The 17864-nt window shown below is 37.6% G+C and overlaps 1 protein-coding gene across 2 annotated transcripts in view; it reads right to left on the reverse strand.

The window, feature by feature from the left end:
- Window positions 1-7656: 7656 nt before the first annotated feature.
- LOC144451464 (dimethylglycine dehydrogenase, mitochondrial-like) overlaps window positions 7657-17864 on the reverse strand; it is a 46059-nt gene continuing 35851 nt past the window's right edge. Inside the window, exons 15-16 of one of the 2 annotated variants that reach the window (XR_013482297.1) lie at window positions 17514-17743; window positions 7657-7912 (exon numbers count right to left, since the gene is read on the reverse strand). Coding sequence is in view for 1 of the 2 variants with exons in the window: in XM_078142307.1 (XP_077998433.1) it covers window positions 17564-17743 (180 nt within the window). In the remaining variant the exon portion in view is untranslated. Of the gene's footprint in view, window positions 7913-15525; window positions 17744-17864 lie in introns of those variants that run through there. The other variant, XM_078142307.1, reaches the window with a different exon arrangement.

Raw genomic sequence — 17864 nt, forward strand, 5'->3', positions numbered from 1 at the left:
AGAATCTTAGAAATGACTCAGCCTAGAATCTTAGAAATGACTCGGCCTAGAGTCTTAGAAATGACTCAGCCTAGAGTCTTAGAAATGACTCGGCCTAGAGTCTTAGAAATGACTCGGCCTAGAGTCTTAGAAATGACTCGCCCTAGAATCTTAGAAATGACCCAGCCTAGAATCTTAGAAATGACTCAGCCTAGAATCTTAGAAATGACTCGGCCTAGAGTCTTAGAAATGACTCAGCCTAGAGTCTTAGAAATGACTCGGCCTAGAGTCTTAGAAATGACTCGGCCTAGAGTCTTAGAAATGACTCAGCCTAGAGTCTTAGAAATGACCCAGCCTAGAGTCTCAGAAATGACCCAGCCTAGAGTCTTAGAAATGACTCAGCCTAGAGTCTTAGAAATGACTCAGCCTAGAGTCTTAGAAATGACTCAGCCTAGAGTCTCAGAAATGACTCAGCCTAGAGTCTTAGAAATGACTCGGCCTAGAATCTTAGAAATGACTCGGCCTAGAGTCTCAGAAATGACTCGGCCTAGAATCTTAGAAATGACTCGGCCTAGAATCTTAGAAATGACTCGGCCTAGAGTCTCAGAAATGACTCAGCCTAGAGTCTTAGAAATGACTCAGCCTAGAGTCTTAGAAATGACTCGGCCTAGAATCTTAGAAATGACTCGGCCTAGAATCTTAGAAATGACTCGGCCTAGAGTCTCAGAAATGACTCAGCCTAGAGTCTTAGAAATGACTCAGCCTAGAGTCTTAGAAATGACTCAGCCTAGAGTCTTAGAAATGACTCAGCCTAGAGTCTTAGAAATGACTCGGCCTAGAGTCTTAGAAATGACTCAGCCTAGAGTCTTAGAAATGACCCAGCCTAGAGTCTTAGAAATGACTCGGCCTAGAGTCTTAGAAATGACTCAGCCTAGAGTCTCAGAAATGACTCGGCCTAGAGTCTTAGAAATGACTCGGCCTAGAATCTTAGAAATGACTCGGCCTAGAATCTTAGAAATGACTCGGCCTAGAGTCTCGGAAATGACTCAGCCTAGAATCTTAGAAATGACTCGGCCTAGAGTCTTAGAAATGACTCAGCCTAGAGTCTTAGAAATGACTCAGCCTAGAGTCTTAGAAATGACCCAGCCTAGAGTCTTAGAAATGACTCAGCCTAGAGTCTTAGAAATGACTCAGCCTAGAATCTTAGAAATGACTCAGCCTAGAATCTTAGAAATGACTCAGCCTAGAATCTTAGAAATGACTCAGCCTAGAGTCTCAGAAATGACTCAGCCTAGAATCTTAGAAATGACTCGGCCTAGAGTCTCGGAAATGACTCAGCCTAGAATCTTAGAAATGACTCAGCCTAGAATCTTAGAAATGACCCAGCCTAGAGTCTTAGAAATGACTCAGCCTAGAGTCTTAGAAATGACTCAGCCTAGAGTCTTAGAAATGACTCAGCCTAGAGTCTCAGAAATGACTCAGCCTAGAGTAGAGTCTTAGAAATGACTCAGCCTAGAGTCTTAGAAATGACTCAGCCTAGAGTCTTAGAAATGACTCAGCCTAGAGTCTCAGAAATGACTCAGCCTAGAGTCTCAGAAATGACTCAGCCTAGAGTCTCAGAAATGACTCGGCCTAGAGTCTTAGAAATGACTCGGCCTAGAATCTTAGAAATGACCCAGCCTAGAGTCTTAGAAATGACTCAGCCTAGAGTCTTAGAAATGACCCAGCCTAGAGTCTTAGAAATGACTCAGCCTAGAGTCTTAGAAATGACTCAGCCTAGAGTCTTAGAAATGACTCAGCCTAGAGTCTTAGAAATGACTCAGCCTAGAGTCTCAGAAATGACTCGGCCTAGAATCTTAGAAATGACTCAGCCTAGAGTCTTAGAAATGACTCAGCCTAGAGTCTTAGAAATGACCCAGCCTAGAGTCTTAGAAATGACCCAGCCTAGAGTCTTAGAAATGACTCAGCCTAGAGTCTTAGAAATGACTCAGCCTAGAGTCTTAGAAATGACCCAGCCTAGAGTCTCGGAAATGACTCAGCCTAGAGTCTTAGAAATGACTCAGCCTAGAGTCTTAGAAATGACTCAGCCTAGAGTCTTAGAAATGACCCAGCCTAGAGTCTTAGAAATGACTCAGCCTAGAGTCTTAGAAATGACTCAGCCTAGAGTCTTAGAAATGACTCAGCCTAGAGTCTTAGAAATGACTCGGCCTAGAATCTTAGAAATGACTCGGCCTAGAATCTTAGAAATGACTCGGCCTAGAGTCTCAGAAATGACTCAGCCTAGAGTCTTAGAAATGACTCGGCCTAGAATCTTAGAAATGACTCGGCCTAGAGTCTTAGAAATGACCCAGCCTAGAGTCTTAGAAATGACTCAGCCTAGAGTCTCGGAAATGACTCAGCCTAGAGTCTTAGAATGACTCAGCCTAGAGTCTCAGAAATGACCCAGCCTAGAGTCTTAGAAATGACTCAGCCTAGAGTCTTAGAAATGACTCAGCCTAGAGTCTCAGAAATGACCCAGCCTAGAGTCTTAGAAATGACTCAGCCTAGAGTCTTAGAAATGACTCAGCCTAGAGTCTTAGAAATGACCCAGCCTAGAGTCTTAGAAATGACTCAGCCTAGAGTCTTAGAAATGACTCAGCCTAGAGTCTTAGAAATGACTCAGCCTAGAGTCTTAGAAATGACTCAGCCTAGAGTCTTAGAAATGACTCAGCCTAGAGTCTTAGAAATGACTCAGCCTAGAGTCTTAGAAATGACTCAGCCTAGAGTCTTAGAAATGACTCAGCCTAGAGTCTTAGAAATGACTCAGCCTAGAGTCTTAGAAATGACTCAGCCTAGAGTCTCGGAAATGACTCAGCCTAGAGTCTTAGAAATGACTCAGCCTAGAGTCTTAGAAATGACTCAGCCTAGAGTCTTAGAAATGACTCAGCCTAGAGTCTCAGAAATGACCCAGCCTAGAGTCTTAGAAATGACTCAGCCTAGAGTCTTAGAAATGACTCAGCCTAGAATCTTAGAAATGACTCAGCCTAGAATCTTAGAAATGACTCGGCCTAAGAGTCTCAGAAATGACTCGGCCTAAGAGTCTCAGAAATGACTTGGCCTAAGAGTCTCAGAAATGACTCGGCCTAGTGTCATGAAAAACTGCTACATGTAGATATCAGTAGGGAGCTGGAGTTCAATTTTTTAGCAGTCCTTGAAAAGAGCAAGATGCTATTACCATACTTAACAAATATTTCTCTTTAGCAGAAATTTTAAATAGAGTTTCTGACCAGGAAATATTGGAATAATAATAAATATGCTATATGAATATAACTAATCAGTTTATGAAGTGAAATGAGTTTATGTAGATGTGAGCTATTAATTTTGACAGTCTCCAGTAATCATAGCTTTAGGGTAAATTTGAAGTTAGGATTATGTATGGAAACGTGCAAATGCAATTAAGTTGAAGAATTTATTTGCGAACACACATACCCATTTATTGGGTGCCATGCTAGCCATTAAGATGAAAAATGAAGCTGCAAATGAGCGGTGGCAAGGCAGTCAAGAAATGACAGTTTTGTAATGAATGATTATGAGCTGACTCTCATCACAGCATATTACAGTATCTATCTATATTCAAGAATTTGAAATGCCACATATTATAAGTAAGCATATGCTGGTGATTTTTTATCAAGTCTATGTTTTTATATACCCAATTAATAGAAAACAGAGACACAGACAGAGAGAGAAAGAGAGAGTCATCTGCCATGACTCGTAAAAGAAACTTTGAATGTGTATATTCGAAAGAAGTCATTGTAAAATGCTGATAGAGTTTTCAATTGCAAATCAAATTATAATAGATTGAAGCATAATGCCATGAATTAATGAATCAAAATATGAGAGTTTGAATTAGGTTTATTGGAAACTATATTCAATTTTGGCACATTGAACTGATATTTAGTAGTGCTATACAGGTAAATGTGTGGTGGGGACATTACTTAGGGTGTGTAGATGGAAAATTGTTCGACAAATGAAAATGATTGCATCAGAGATGTGTATTTTTGGTCAAAAAACATAAACTCCATAACTACTGGGCAGATTGGCCAGAAATTTGTTGAGAATGTTCTTAGATGTATATAGAACAAGATTGTTCATGTCATGGTGATTCCATCAGAGATATGCAAATTAGGTCGAAAAATGGGACTTTTTGGTCAAAAATCTTTAATTCCAAAACTACTGGGCAGATTGGGCAGAAATTTAATGGGGATGCATTTGGGGATGTGTAACTGGCTAATTAAATATATAATATTGTTCATTTGGGGATGTGTAACTGGCTAATTAAATATATAATATTGTTCATTCAGCTACATAATTAACAAGACAACAGCATTTGTCGTGATAAAAAAATTCAAAATCAGTGTAGAAATGAGTTTAAAAATTACAATTGCGTAATTTCCTCATCTACTGAAATCAATACAAAAGTGTAATTGTTTATGTCAATTTTTCTTTACGTAAAAGGACGGAGGATTTTCTTAGAATAATCCTTGAATTTGAGGAGTCACCATATGGCCGGTTATGCATTGTTTATAATCAGTATTTTGCCATGGGAGGGGTTAGTGTAGATCTCTTGCCATGGGAGGGGTTAGTGTAGATCTCTTGCCGTGGGAGGGGTTAGTGTCAATCTCTTGCCATGGGAGGGGTTAGTGTCAATCTCTTGCCATGGGGTGGTTAGTGTAGATCTCTTGCCATGGGAGGGGTTAGTGTAGATCTCTTGCCGTGGGAGGGGTTAGTGTCAATCTCTTGCCATGGGAGGGGTTAGTGTCAATCTCTTGCCATGGGGGGGTTAGTGTAGATCTCTTGCCATGGGAGGGGTTAGTGTCAATCTCTTGCCATGGGGGGGGGGGGGGGGGGTTAGTGTCAATCTCTTGCCATGGGGGGGTTAGTGTAGATCTCTTGCCATGGGAGGGGTTAGTGTACATCTCTTGCCATGGGAGGGGTTAGTGTAGATCTCTTGCCGTGGGAGAGGTTAGTGTCAATCTCTTGCCATGGGAGGAGTTAGTGTCAATCTCTTGCCATGGGGGGGGGGGGGGTTAGTGTAGATCTCTTGCCATGGGAGGGGTTAGCGTATACATGTTGCTAAATTTGATATGAGTTTATACAAGCATATAGACAATGAGAATTTATTGCCAGTAACATGATAGTTGCAGTTATTGACAAATTGCATCCAGTATAGATTGACCTCTCAGTATAAAACAACTAGAGTATGTACATGAAAATTGTGAAAACACTATTTATTGTGAATATCTTGATTTTTTGTTACTTTCAGATCTAAATTTTGATTTGAATTAACCACAATTACTTCAGAATTATTTTCATCAATCCAAATATAAAATGCAGATGTTGTGAGCTAGAAATTTGTGGGCAAACAATATTTCTACAAAATTTACAAAAGAAATAAATAAATAAATGTGTTTCAGTATTTCTACTTATTGAGATATAGGTAAATACTATATTACCATATTTAAGTTTACAGAGAACTTTTGGTCATTAATTTAGAACAAATGTGTAAAGTGATATTTGAGTGCAAGTTTGTAACCTGTGGTGGCCAAATGAATTGTGCCACTGTGGACTTTTTCATGAATAATCTCAGCTTTAAGTTGCCATGGTTTCGAACTGACGGGGCTTATTAAGGTAAGGTAAATTGCATCCAAATCTGGCATTTCAATAACTAGCTTGCGATGTAGTTAAGGAAGTCATTGTGACTGCATTACAGTAACTGGCCGGCATGACAGTCACAGGAATTGGTCTAAACTGGAGTTAATTTACTGTGACGGAACTGATTCCTGTCAGAAAAGCACAACTCTTGTAGATTCCACTTTCAGACTCAAGTTGACAGCATCATAATCTTTTTGACACATACCCATTTATTGTCTATAAAGTCTTAGGATAATACACTTTATTATAAATTTATAGAAATATATATCATGTTGAAATTTAGACATGTACTTGGATTATAATTTGTGTCTATATTTGTAATCAAATGACCTAAGGTAAGACTGATATTTTGTTACTTCATATTCATAGGACAGACAGATCAAATCAATAAGTGTTACAAATTGTGCAAAGATATCAATAACATTTATACAGAGTTTAGACAATAATCTAATAAATGTGTGGACATATTTCTTATAAAGTCACAAATTAATTTTAGATCAATTCAAAGTTCAAAGACATTATTTCCACATTTTTAGCACAACTGAACTTGTTCAGTAGTGCTATAGGGATCGCCCGGCGTCTGTCTGTCTGTGTGTGTGTGTGTGGATGTGTGTGTGTGTGTAAACAACTTAAAGTCAAAAACCGTTGAACCGATTGCCACGATATTTGGTGGGTCCATTACTTTGGGTGTCTAGTTGGGAAATTGTTCAAATCAAAATGATCGCATCACAGGTGTGTGATTTGGGTCAAAAAATGTGATTTTTGGTCAAAAAACTTAAACTCAGAAACTACTGGGCAGATTGGTGCGAAATTTGGTGGGAACATTCTTAAGGGGGTGTAAAGTAAGATTTGTTCATGACGGGATGATTCCATCAGTGATATGCAAATTAGGGCTAAAAATGTGTCTTTTTGGTTAAAAATCTATAATTCTAAAACTACTGAGCAGATTGGGCTGAAATTTAATGGGAATGTATCTAGGGATGTATGGACGAAGAAATATTAAGCATACCATGATTCCATGAGTGATATGCAAATTAGGTGTAAAAATGTTCATTTTTGGTCAAAAACTTATATCTCAAAAAGTACTTGGTCAATTAGTCTGAAACTTGGCGAGATGTTTCTGAAACTGTTATTCTGCAGATTTTCTTAAAAACATTTTGACAAAATTGGCCCTAGCGACCATGACCACGCCCTTTAGCAACAACCAAATGGCAGTATATTTTGGTCAAATAACATCATCTGGTAAGCAAGTGAGTAAACATTCAAAAATGTATGCAAATACCCTAGCAACCATGACCACGCCCATAGCAACAGCCAAACGGTGGTGTATTTCACAAAGATAACAACAGGGTTTAATAGATAATTGAATAAACATCCAAAAAATGTATGTAAATTTGCATAGCAACAAGACCACGCCCATAACAACAGCCAAATAATCACGTATATTGCAAAGATAACAACAGGAATAGAAAGACAGATGAATAAACATTCAAAAAATGTATGCAAATACCCTAGTAACCATGACCACGCCCATAGCAACAGCCAAACGGTGGTGTATTTCACAAAGATAACAACAGGGTTTAATAGTCAATTGAATAAACATTCAAAAAATGTATGTAAATTTTCCTAGCAACAAGACCACGCCCATAGCAACAGCCAAATGATCACGTATATTGCAAAGACAATATCAGGAATTCATACACAAGTGAACAAAAACATACACAATGTATGCAAATATATCTAACAACATGACCACGCCCATAGCAACAGCCAAATGATAGCATTTATCGTAAAGATAGCAACATGGTTGGATAGGCAACTGGATAGTTATTCAGCAAATAAACACCTATTGTTAGCATAGACTAGCATATGGATAAACATTTTTAAAAACTACAGTTGTGCTACAACGCCATTGGTGGTATTTTTCCATAACACCTTGATTTTTATGAATTTATTAAAAAATAGATCAAAATGATTAGAAAGACTTATCAAGAATGTAAAAGTGTTGAGTTGACAGAAAATGTTTTTTTTTTCAACTTAAAATTATGTAAATTTATGCAAGGCAGACTAAATATAAGTAGGCTAATATATTTGAGTGGGTAGACTTTGTGGCTCCTACTATGGTCTAATTATTTCTTAATAATTACAGTTGTGTGCAGTAAATGAGACGGAACTGAGTGGCTTTTCCTGCCATGACAGAAGTGAGTTGATATGTTGCATCGGGTAGGCATGGCAACTGCATCTGAAAGTGATAAAGATACACATCTTATCAATCTAATGTGAAATCTTTATAAACATTTGCCTTTTGTTGACAATCCTGTATGATGTAGAGGCAATTCTAAGGTTTAAATGTCCCTACTCCATATTTTCACCATGCCATAAATTTCTCTCAATTGCACAACATTTCTGTCAATATTCTGAAGAACTGACCCTTGACCTCAGGATAAAGGGTTCAAATCAAAGTATATTTAACACATTGTATACTTTGATGCAGATTTGATTTCAATTAAATCTGTAGTTATCATATTTCCATGATGGCTATGAAATTTTACCCATAAATTGATGACATGCATGAATTTGTGAAAATTTGCATATAAATGGATCAGATGAAGCCAGCACTGAAAGCAATACTGTACATGCTGACTCACTTACTGTAGGCCCTGACTAAAGGTTCCAAATATTTTAGATTTATTGGTTTTTAGCACAGTTGAATGATAAGGTTCAATAGTGCAATAGGCATGGCAAAGTGTCTGTCTGTCTATCTGTCTGTGTGGATATGTGTGTGTGTGTGTGTGTGTGTGTGTGTGTGTAAACAACTTTAAAAGTCAAAAACTGTTGGACCGATTGCTTTGATATTTGGTGGTCATGTTACTTCTCATGTCTAGTTGAGAAATTGTTCAAATGAAAACGATTGCTTCAGAGATGTGGGTTTTGGGTCAAAAAATGTGACTTTTGGTCAAAAACTTTAAACTCCAAAACCACAGGGCAGATTGGCATGAAATTTGGTGGGAAGATTCTTAAATGTGAGTAAAGTAAGATTTGTTCATGACATGATGATTCCCTTAGTAATATGCATATTAGGGCTAAAAATGGGTCTTTTTGGTTAAAAACCTATAATTCCAAAACTACTCAGCAGATTGGGCAGGGATGCATCTGTGGGTGTTTAGATGAAGAAATGCTAAGCATATAATGATCTCATCAGTAATATGCAAATTAGGTGTAAAAATGTGAATTTTGGTCAAAAATTTATATCTCAAAAAGTACTTGGTCAATTACACTGAAACTTGGTGAGATGTTTCTAGAAGTGTTATTCTGCAGATTTTCATCAAAATACTTTGACACAATTAGCCCTAGCAACCATGACCATGCCCTTAGCAACAACCACATGGCAGTATATTTTGGTCAAATAACAACATCATCTGGCAGGCAAGTGAGTAAACATTCAAAAAGTGTATGCAAATATCCCTAGCAACCATGAGCACGCCCATTGCAACAGCCAAATAATCATGTATATTGCAAAGATAACAGGAATTGAAAGACAAATGAATAAACATTCAAAAAATGTATGCAAATGTGCCTATCAACAAGACCACGCCCATAGCAACAGCCAAATGTTCACATATATTGCAAAGATAATATCAGGAATTCATGCACAAGTGAACAAAAACATTCAAAAATGTATGCAAATATATCTAGCAACACGACCACACCCATAGCAACAGCCAAATGATCGCGTATATTGCAAAGATAGCAACATGGTTGGATAGGCAACTGGATAGTCATTCAGCAAATGAAAACCTACTGTTAGCATGGACTAGCATATGGATAAACATTTTAAAAACTGTATAGTTGTGCTACAACGTCATTAGCGGTATTTTTTATGAGATGGGCTCCACACAAGCCATAATTATAATACATAATTTATATATGTATATGCCGCCATATTTTCAAAGTGACATAAATAAAGACAATATAATATAATAATACTTTCTGTGTAGATACAAATCAAATGTTACACTTAGATTATCTGTATCCAAATCTAACAAAATCAAGTTAAAGCCATTAACTAGTGTACATGGTACAAACCTGTTTGTTATGCTATCAGCTGTTCATATGGTTCTAAATTATTAAACAGGAAAACATGGAAATTGCCACTTTACTTAGAAATAATTTGTCAAACAAAGAGGGAGCTATAAAGTAAAGTGGATCCATTATACAGCAGATGGTTACATTTATAAAGGTCAAACTTCAGGTCAGTTTATGTAGATGTTGAATTCAAGGCAAGGCTGATACTGTAAATGTTGTGAATTCAAGGCAAGGCTGATACTGTAAATGTTGTGAATTCAAGGCAAGGCTGATACTGTAAATGTTGTGAATTCAAGGCAATTAGGCTGATACTGTAAATGTTGTGAATTCAAGGCAAGGCTGATACTGTAAATGTTGTGAATTCAAGTCAAGGCTGATACTGTACATGTTGTGAATTCAAGTCAAGGCTGATACTGTAGATGTTGAATTCAAGGCAAGGCTGATACTGTAGATGTTGTGAATTCAAGGCAAGGCTGATACTGTAAATGTTGTGAATTCAAGGCAATTAGGCTGATACTGTAAATGTTGTGAATTCAAGGCAAGGCTGATACTGTAAATGTTGTGAATTCAAGGCAATTAGGCTGATACTGTAAATGTTGTGAATTCAAGGCAAGGCTGATACTGTAAATGTTGTGAATTCAAGGCAAGGCTGATACTGTAAATGTGGTGAATTCAAGGCAAGGCTGATACTGTAAATGTTGTGAATTCAAGGCAATTAGGCTGATACTGTAGATGTTGTGAATTCAAGTCAAGGCTGATACTGTACATGTTGTGAATTCAAGTCAAGGCTGATACTGTAGATGTTGAATTCAAGGCAAGGCTGATACTGTAGATGTTGTGAATTCAAGGCAAGGCTGATACTGTAAATGTTGTGAATTCAAGGCAAGGCTGATACTGTACATGTTGTGAATTCAAGGCAAGGCTGATACTGTACATGTTGTGAATTCAAGTCAAGGCTGATACTGTAGATGTTGTGAATTCAAGGCAATTAGGCTGATACTGTAGATGTTGTGAATTCAAGGCAAGGCTGATACTGTAGATGTTGTGAATTCAAGGCAAGGCTGATACTGTAAATGTGGTGAATTCAAGGCAAGGCTGATACTGTAGATGTGAATTCAAGGCAAGTTTGATACTGTAGATGTTGTGAATTCAAGGCAAGGCTGATACTGTACATGTGGCGAATTCAAGGCAAGGCTGATACTGTAAATGTTGTGAATTCAAGGCAAGGCTGATACTGTAGATGTTGTGAATTCAAGGCAAGGCTGATACTGTAAATGTGGTGAATTCAAGGCAAGGCTGATACTGTAAATGTGGTGAATTCAAGGCAAGGCTGATACTGTAAATGTTGTGAATTCAATTAAGGCAGGGCTGATACTGTAAATGTTGTGAATTCAAGGCAAGGCTGATACTGTAGATGTTGTGAATTCAAGGCAATTAGGCTGATACTGTAGATGTTGTGAATTCAAGGCAAGGCTGATACTGTAAATGTGGCGAATTCAAGGCAAGGCTGATACTGTAGATGTTGTGAATTCAAGGCAAGTTTGATACTGTAGATGTTGTGAATTCAAGGCAATTAGGCTGATGCTGTAAATGTTGTGAATTCAAGGCAAGGCTGATACTGTAAATGTGGTGAATTCAAGGCAAGGCTGATACTGTAAATGTGGTGAATTCAAGGCATGGCTGATACTGTAAATGTTGTGAATTCAAGGCAAGGCTGATACTGTAAATGTGGTGAATTCAAGGCAAGGCTGATACTGTAAATGTGGTGAATTCAAGGCAAGGCTGATACTGTAAATGTTGTGAATTCAAGGCAAGGCTGATACTGTAAATGTTGTGAATTCAAGGCAAGGCTGATACTGTAAATGTGGTGAATTCAAGGCAAGGCTGATACTGTAAATGTGGTGAATTCAAGGCATGGCTGATACTGTAAATGTTGTGAATTCAAGGCAAGGCTGATACTGTAAATGTGGTGAATTCAAGGCAAGGCTGATACTGTAGATGTGGTGAATGTGTCTGAATGTTTCTCTGTCTGTATGTCTGTCTGTCTGTCTGTCTGTCTGTCTGTCTGAGTCTGTCTGTCTGTCTGTCTGTCTGTCTGTCTGTCTGTCTGTCTACTTTCTGATAGAATACTCAGATAAGGAACGGATATTTTAAATTATTCTTTTGAAAGCTACTAAACAAAGATGTTGACAATCCACTCTGACATTTTCAAAATTAAAAAAAGTGAAATTAAAAAAAGATTCATTTTAATACATTATTCTAGGGGTGACTATTCCAACAGAATCCAGACAATCAAAATCTTTTTAAATGTATTCAACGCTGTTTGTTTTGTTTCTAATTTGGAGGCATTGTATAATTTCACTGAAGGTGAAAAAGCTTTATGTTGGTCTTAAGAGGGCGCTAGTCATGTAGATTTCAATGTCAGTGAAATGATGAAGAAAGTTACCTTTGCCATGCTAATAAGGTTGAATTGAGATAATTGTTCCACTTCTGTTTGGATGGTGTTTGTTTGTTTGTTTGTTTGTGTGTTTGTTTGTTTGTTTATTGCTTAGTAAGTTATCTGAGAAAATCAAGTATTGGTTAAGATAATACCGTTTGTATATAGATTGCATAATGAGAGACAATTTGTCAGATTTCAGTTGAGATCCAATTAATTCCTCATTAGGATTTTAGAGAAGTCTTAATAATGTCAGTCTGAATGTGTACTCTCTAATTATCCGATATGTTGTGTCATACGCCACAGAGAAGACTGATAAGGGCTCGACAACATGACGTATCTTACAGTCTAAGCAAACAACCTTTACAGCCTCCAACCATTGAGGGCGGCCTTCTTTGTTGTATGTTCAGCATGGACCACGTACGGACTTAATAGGATGATGATGTGATCATGATAAACAGCGCCATCTAACATTATCACTAAAAATTGTATAGTCCTGCTTTTATTATAATGTATGTATGTATGTATGTATGTATGTATGTATGTATGTATGTATGCCTGTATGTATGTATGTATGTCTGCCTGCCTGCCTGTCTGTCTGTCTGTCTGTCTGTCTGTCTGTATGTATGTATGTATGTATGTATGTATGTATGTATGTATGTATGTATGTATGTATGCCTGCCTGCCTGCCTGCCTGCCTGCCTGCATGCATGCATGCATGCATGCATGCATGCATGTATGTATGTATGTATGTATGTATGTGTTGTCTTTTTCCGTTAGGATTAACCAAACTTAGTAAATGAGCCATATCATGCCAGGTCCTGTAATATGACAAATGTGGATTACATATATAGCTGGAACTCAGAGTTAGCAGAGAGTTAAGGCTATAACTATGGCATAACTACTGGTTGTCATCTTACTGTGTTTGGGAGCCATTGTGTGAGATAGATTTCAGCCATAATCTTGACTTGATGTTTTTTTTTAAAACAACAGGACCACTTCCTGTTTAAAAGCCATAACTCAGACATGCTTGAACAGATCTCATTCAAATTTGGTATTAGGACAGTGTTTTATGACATACATGTGCATATTCATTGCTGTCGTGATGCGATCCAATATGGCCACCCAGCAGCCATTTTGTTTGCGAAATTTCCATGTCCAAAGCCATAACTAGTAAGACATGCTTGAACAGATCTCATTCAAAGTTGGTATTAGGACAGTGTTCTATGACATACATGTGCATATCCATTTTCATTGTGATACGATCCAATATGGCTGCCTGGCAGCCATTTTGTTGGCGAATTTTCCATGTCCAAAGCCATAACTAGTAAGACATGCTTGAACAGATCTCATTCAAAGTTGGTATTAGGACAGTGTTCTATGACATACATGTGCATATCCATTTTCATTGTGATACGATCCAATATGGCTGCCTGGCAGCCATTTTGTTTGCGAATTTTCCATGTCCAAAGCCATAACTCAGATATGCTTGAACAGGTCCCATACCCGACCCATCCTTTATTGTTGAATGTATTATTCCATCACGTCATCTTGAAGAGTAGTAATGTCCCATGTCCAATGAGGAGATACAACATGAGTAGGCATGCTCCATGTCCAACGAGCAGACACAACATATCTAAGTCTGTTTGTTTTAGGTTCACAAGTGTAATTGTTGCGTGATCAGAGTAGTGATATCAAGAAAATGACAACATAAACTGCCAGTTCCTTAAAACCCAATCATAGCGGGAACTATGTCATTCTTAATGACTTGTTTAAATAAAGTTCTGTAGCATCTTGACAGTAAGACGTGGAGGGAAGAATTTTGATTTGAGGCTTTGACATGTCTACCTCTTATGGGGGTCCTAGGGGGTCTCCCCTAGAAGCTTTTCAAGTTTTTTTACCAAGTTTGGTGAATCTTATTGTTGGTTTAAAGAATGAGTGGCCTCTGGGGTGATGGAGTCCAAGGCCCCCCCCCCCCCCCCCCCCCCCCCCCCCCCCCCCCCCCGCCAGATCTGCAGTTTTTTGTTTCTATTTAGGGAATTTTTAGGTTATTCATAGCCTCTGAGATATATATTGTCAAGTAAATATAACTTTTTAAATAAGTTTTCCATGTTATAAAAGTGGGCCTGTAACATTGGTATAGGGGCATTGATATTGCATGTATAGTAAAGTTACTGATGTGTTAGAGCACTTTAGGAGGTCATACCTAGTGTACAATAGAAACTTGAATTTGAGTTGTGGTGTCGATACATGTAGTGTCTGAAATAGGAAGTATATCATCCCTTCTGACAAATTTATACTGAATAGACTAGAACAACTTAGATTAAGTTCTTTTATAAACTATCCAATAGTATGAAGATTATCATTACAAAAGCTTCAAGTCCACTTTTGCCCCAAAGTGCAAGATAAGTGAAGCACTGATTGTGAAACAGCCAAACACTTACATGGCATGTTCTGTAACTAGTGTGGTAGCTAGGTAATACATGTATTATATGTAAAATTTTATGTATAGTTATGTTTGAACCCTTACATGCAGTAATATTTAAACCATTTATGAGAGAAACAGAGACAAGAACAAATATATATATGTACCACAGGCTAACGTAACTGACTGGTCCCTGACATGTGTTTGAAACTGTTTGTCATGATTTGACAAGTGTCCTGGTTGGAGAGGTACGAGCAGGTTGAACAGTATACTCGAACCTGTGCAACCTGTAAAAATAGTGACCGGCGCAGCCCGCACAATAGTTACACTTGAGTCCCCACAGTGACCCACAGCAGCCCGCAACCTACACAACAGTTACATTCCCAGGCCCTCAGCAGCCCGCTACCTGAACAAAGTGACCCGCAGCAACATGCAGCAGCCCGCTACCGGAACAAAGTGACCCGCAGCAACATGCAGCAGCCCGCTACCGGAACAAAGTGACCCGCAGCAACATGCAGCAGCCCGCTACCGGAACAAAGTGACCCGCAGCAACATGCAGCAGCCCGCTACCGGAACAAAATAATACACTCATCTGTATATCCGTCCGTACATGTATATGTCAATAAAGTATAATCATTCCGTAGTAAGCATTCAAATATTGAATATCTGTCTCCTGTGTCTATCTCTATCATCCCATTCACACACAACTATATACACATCCATCCTGAAGACTTTACAGTACATATCCCAATTTAATTTTTAAAGGCATATTAGAAATATATATTATGCTGGCAAAACGAAAAATAAAGGAGACTCTAGCAAACAGGGTGGGAAAATGGGAAAAATAGAAAGTTGATGGGAATTAAAAATGGAGAGGATGAGAATTAAAATGGAAATCATGATAAACTCTAATACTGCCGTGTAAACAAAAGTAATATGCACAGGGAAATTAATGGTCAGAAAAACGCAGCAGTGAAGGAAAAAGGTGGGAAAAATGGTACAACAGGCACAAGGCAGTAAAATAGTAAAAACAATTGAAATGTTCCCAAGTTGTAGTCTTTATAAAGTGAAATACGATGTGAAACTATATTTGAAGACGAATACCATTTTTCCTTTGTTGTCCTCTGTAAACAGATATAAACAAAGAAATACATACCAACTTTGCATTTGTATTACAGATTACCACACTAACAATGTATAACACTCATGTAAGACTAATAAATGAACATCAAAAAAACGTCATGTGCATGTATTTAGCATTTAGAGTTTGAGAAGAAAAAAAAAGCATTATCTAGTGTTTCCTTTTATGTTCTTGTTTATCAGTTTTGTATTTTATGTGCTTATTTATTCAGAGATCTAGATATTTTGTATTTTCTAGTGTCTGACACGATAATTATAAGTGTTTGTATAAAAACTAAGTAATTTACAATACTTTTACTCCGTATTGAAAGACTAAAGAAAGCTATTTATTTGAAGACACTGTGACCATGCCAAACTTTATTTGAGTCTTTATAACGACTATAATTGAGGAAAGGAATTGTTATTTATGTATAAATTTATCTTTGTAAACACTATGTGAGAAGAGCCTTTGGTTCAATAGTCTATCGAACCAGTGGTCATTGTATTGAATAAGGGATTGATTGATTTCTATACTAATTAATTGTAAATGTTAACTGACAGCACACAAGAAAACATTTTGAATGTAAAGATGTGAACCCCTTTTCAATCAACGATGACAGTAACAAGTAAAAATACAAAACCAAAACCAAAACCAAAACAAACAAGCCTTCATTGAAGACATAACCCCCAAAAAAGTATTTCTTGTAGTGACTACAACAAATTCTTTAGTTTGTCCATTATGTTGCAGGCTGGACGACAACAACTATAGCATGGCCTTTAAGGCAATCAAAAAGATACACTGACAACACCTGAAAGGGCTGTTCATTTCTTATCTATTATGTGTAGATCCTTGATGATTTCAAATTAGGAAGGCATAGCTATTTGACCCTGAAGATGAAGGTCAAGGTCAAAAGTCAGTGTGTCATTAGAAAGCTCATCATTTATAACCATGACGCAGGCACTTGTATAGGGTCTCCATCTGTTAAACTTCAAGAGTTATTGGCCAAAATAAATGAATATTTATGACAAATATGGCTGCCATTTTGCTGTTATCATGGGGGTTGTAAAATGACGTGATGTGTATATGCAGACTATAGCCTCTGACATTTGTACAATGTTTGGTTGAAATCAGCTAGTCCATGCATATCAGAGATATACATACACACTTTGACAATAATATGACTATTTGACCTTGAAAATGGAGGTCAAGGTCAAAAGCCAATGTGCCAATAAAAAGCTCATGATTGATAACATTGATGAAGAAATTTGAATGAGGTCTCTATCTGTTAAACTGCAAGAGTTATTGGGCAAAGTGTGATTATTTACGGCAAATATGGCTGCCATTTTGCTGTTGTAGTGAGGGTTGTAAAACCAAGTGACCCCTTCAAGTGACGTGCATATGCCCTCTATAACATTTGACAATTGTACAAATTGGCGATACAGGTGGATACGGATGGACGGACGGACGGACAGACGAATGGAGCCCAACTTAGTAGCCCCTGTCGGGCTTCGCCCTTTGGGGGCTAAAATACAAAGCACATATGTTATCGCACATACGTTATCGCCTAATGCACGTTCGTTAGAACTTTGAGGTGAAGTTGTGTCCATTTCATTTGTAATGTTCATATCTGTATGGCATTGACATTTCACATCTATATTTTAATTTTGATATTTGTCTTTCAAATGGTTTCAAATAATTAATTTAATTGTAACCATTGACAATTTCAATTCCAAAATGACAACCATTCACCAGTAACTCAATATTTAACAATTCACCTTCATGTGTTCATCATTCACAGTCACATTATTGAGGCTCTCCAGTCTATTTACACTCTGATTTCGCCTTGTAACAGTGGTTCCTCTAATACCTGTGCTGAATACTTTTTACCCAACATTTCAACGTACACTTGTGATCCTACAGCTGTCAAATGTAGAGGTAAATATGCAAGGGCAATACCCTGGTTGGTACTGTAACTGTAAGCCCCGGATGTCGTGTTACCAACAACCTAAAATACAAACCAAAACATATTCAATACTCACTGTTCGTCTTTGATTTGTAATTATCGACTGCAAATACTGTTAGAATGTAATATTAGGAAAATTGAGTATGTTCATAAATACATTATA

This window comes from Glandiceps talaboti, chromosome 21 (genome assembly GCF_964340395.1).
Source record: "Glandiceps talaboti chromosome 21, keGlaTala1.1, whole genome shotgun sequence".
NCBI lineage: Eukaryota > Metazoa > Hemichordata > Enteropneusta > Spengelidae > Glandiceps > Glandiceps talaboti.